Below are 1,907 nucleotides of genomic sequence, written 5' to 3'. Positions count from 1 at the left end.
GGGCTCAGGGGGGGGACGAAGGGGCGGCAGCGCTTGGAGCTGCAAGGTTTGCAGAGCAGAGAGGAGAACAGCGGCGTGGCGAGCCGTGCCGCCTGTGAGGTGGCAGGCGCGGTGCGCATCAGGTGGCGGCAGCGGCGCCACCCAGGCAGCGGCAGGGGCGCCCTCGGATGCGTCATGCCGTGCCCGGGCACCCCCAAACCCCCCAAAACATCTCGCAGTCAACACGATGATCTCAAACGGCTACCTGGCGAAGGTGCGAGGGGCTGGCCCCGCGCCGGGCAGCAGGGGCGCTCCATTTCCACCCTGCTGAGCGGGGCGCCCCGCTGGTCAGTGCAACCAGCCAGCCGGCCCCTGTGCGGCCCTGGCTGGCGGCAGTCCGTGAGTTGCGAAGCTCGTGGACTACGGTAGTGATTAAAACTGAGACAATTTTTTTTCACCCAGAGGTGCCTTTGTTACCGGTCTTGTTCATCAAAAGTGCCCCACCCTCTGTTTCCTGTGCGTTCTTCCCAGGTGGTCAACGAGCGTGTCGTGACCGAGGAGGACATGGGCCGCGTGGGACTGGGGACGGACGGCGACTTCAACCAGAAGGAGCTGTCAGACCTCTGCAACAGGTGAGGCAGCTCTTTGCGGGTCTGCTGGACAGCCCGCAGACGCGCCGACAGCCCCGGCCGCCGCGTCGCACCTAATCACCCCCTCCCTGAATGCGAATCCGAGGCGCTAAGCATGGCTGCAAGCAGCCAGCACCACGCACGGGCTCGTCCGAGACGCACTTGACCCCACACTGGCTGTCCTCCCCGCGCGCCGCCGTGCGCGACCCCAGCCCCAGCCGCAACGCGCTCGTGGTGGAGACGTGGCGTCGCCTTGCGGGCCCGGGCGGCAGCAAGGCGCGCCCCGACGGGACGGCACGCAAGACGCTCGTCTTTGCGGTGGACCGGGCGCACGCGGAGGCACTGACCAAGGAGTTTGAGGCCGCGGGTGAGTTGGCGCGGCCGCGCCGAGGGCGGGAAGCGCGCCAGGGCTCCTGCTCCGTCCTGCGCACCTGAAGTGACCACCGGAAATAATCAACGCAGCGGGTTTCAGACTTGGCTCCGGCCAAGCAGTCCGCTCATTTTTGCGTCCCGCGTTGTCAGCGGCACGCGGACCCAACGTATCGGGCGCCAAGCGTCCGCCCTATAGACGAATCCCCATGCCCCCGTCGCGCCCCGTCCCGCGGCGCCAGGCGTCAAGGGGTGCGCGCTGCTGCACGGCGGCACGCCGCTGCAGCTGAGGCGCAGCGTGCTGACGGCCTTCAAGCACGGCGCGCTCAGCGTGCTCGTGAACGTCATGGTGAGCGCAATTATATTCATGTTATATTCTGCTCTACTCTACCCTACTTTACCAACCACACCGCTCCCCCCCCCCGCCCCTAGATCCTTACCGAGGGCTTCGATGACCCGATGGTGGAGGCGGTGTTCATGGCCCGCCCCACGCGCTCCACCAGCCTGTACACCCAGGTCCGCCGGCGCAGCGGCGGGCGGCCGGGCAAAAGCTGGGACGGCGGGAGGGCGGGGGGCTGGGAGCGGGACCGGGAGTGAAGGAGGGTGGCAGATTGCACCTGAAAAGGGGAGGTTAAACAGTGCAAGTCGACGCTTTCGTGCGCAGCAGAGCCCGCGTTTAAGAACCACCACTAGGGTTGCGCTGCGTTCGGCACCCGCAGTGCGTTTCGCAGCCCTGGCCCTACCCTGTCCCGCCTCCAATGCTGACATGCCCGCGTACGCCGCTGCGGCCGCCCGCGTCGGCGCGCCGCATTGTGGCAGATGGTGGGCCGCGGGTTGCGCAGGCACCCGCTGAAGCGCGAGGGCTGTCTGGTGGTGGACTTCACTGACTCGGGGGGCAAGCATGACATCAGCCAGGTGGGGGATGTCAGC

At 67.5% G+C, this 1,907-nt stretch overlaps 1 protein-coding gene across 1 annotated transcript; it reads left to right on the top strand.

The window, feature by feature from the left end:
* Positions 1 to 226: 226 nt before the first annotated feature.
* MNEG_15724 (hypothetical protein) lies at positions 227 to 1,574 on the top strand (the record flags this gene model as incomplete). The annotated part of the gene is made up of 5 exons (XM_014035805.1): positions 227 to 253; positions 511 to 611; positions 821 to 975; positions 1,220 to 1,326; positions 1,410 to 1,574. 5 exons carry the CDS (start codon positions 227 to 229, stop codon positions 1,572 to 1,574), a joined length of 555 nt encoding a protein of 184 aa, XP_013891259.1.
* Positions 1,575 to 1,907: the final 333 nt, after the last annotated feature.

This window comes from Monoraphidium neglectum (assembly GCF_000611645.1).
Source record: "Monoraphidium neglectum strain SAG 48.87 unplaced genomic scaffold scaffold05601, whole genome shotgun sequence".
NCBI classification, from domain to species: Eukaryota; Viridiplantae; Chlorophyta; class Chlorophyceae; order Sphaeropleales; family Selenastraceae; genus Monoraphidium; species Monoraphidium neglectum.
Note: the sequence above shows the minus strand (reverse complement) of the source record. Positions and strands in the feature narration are given on the sequence as shown.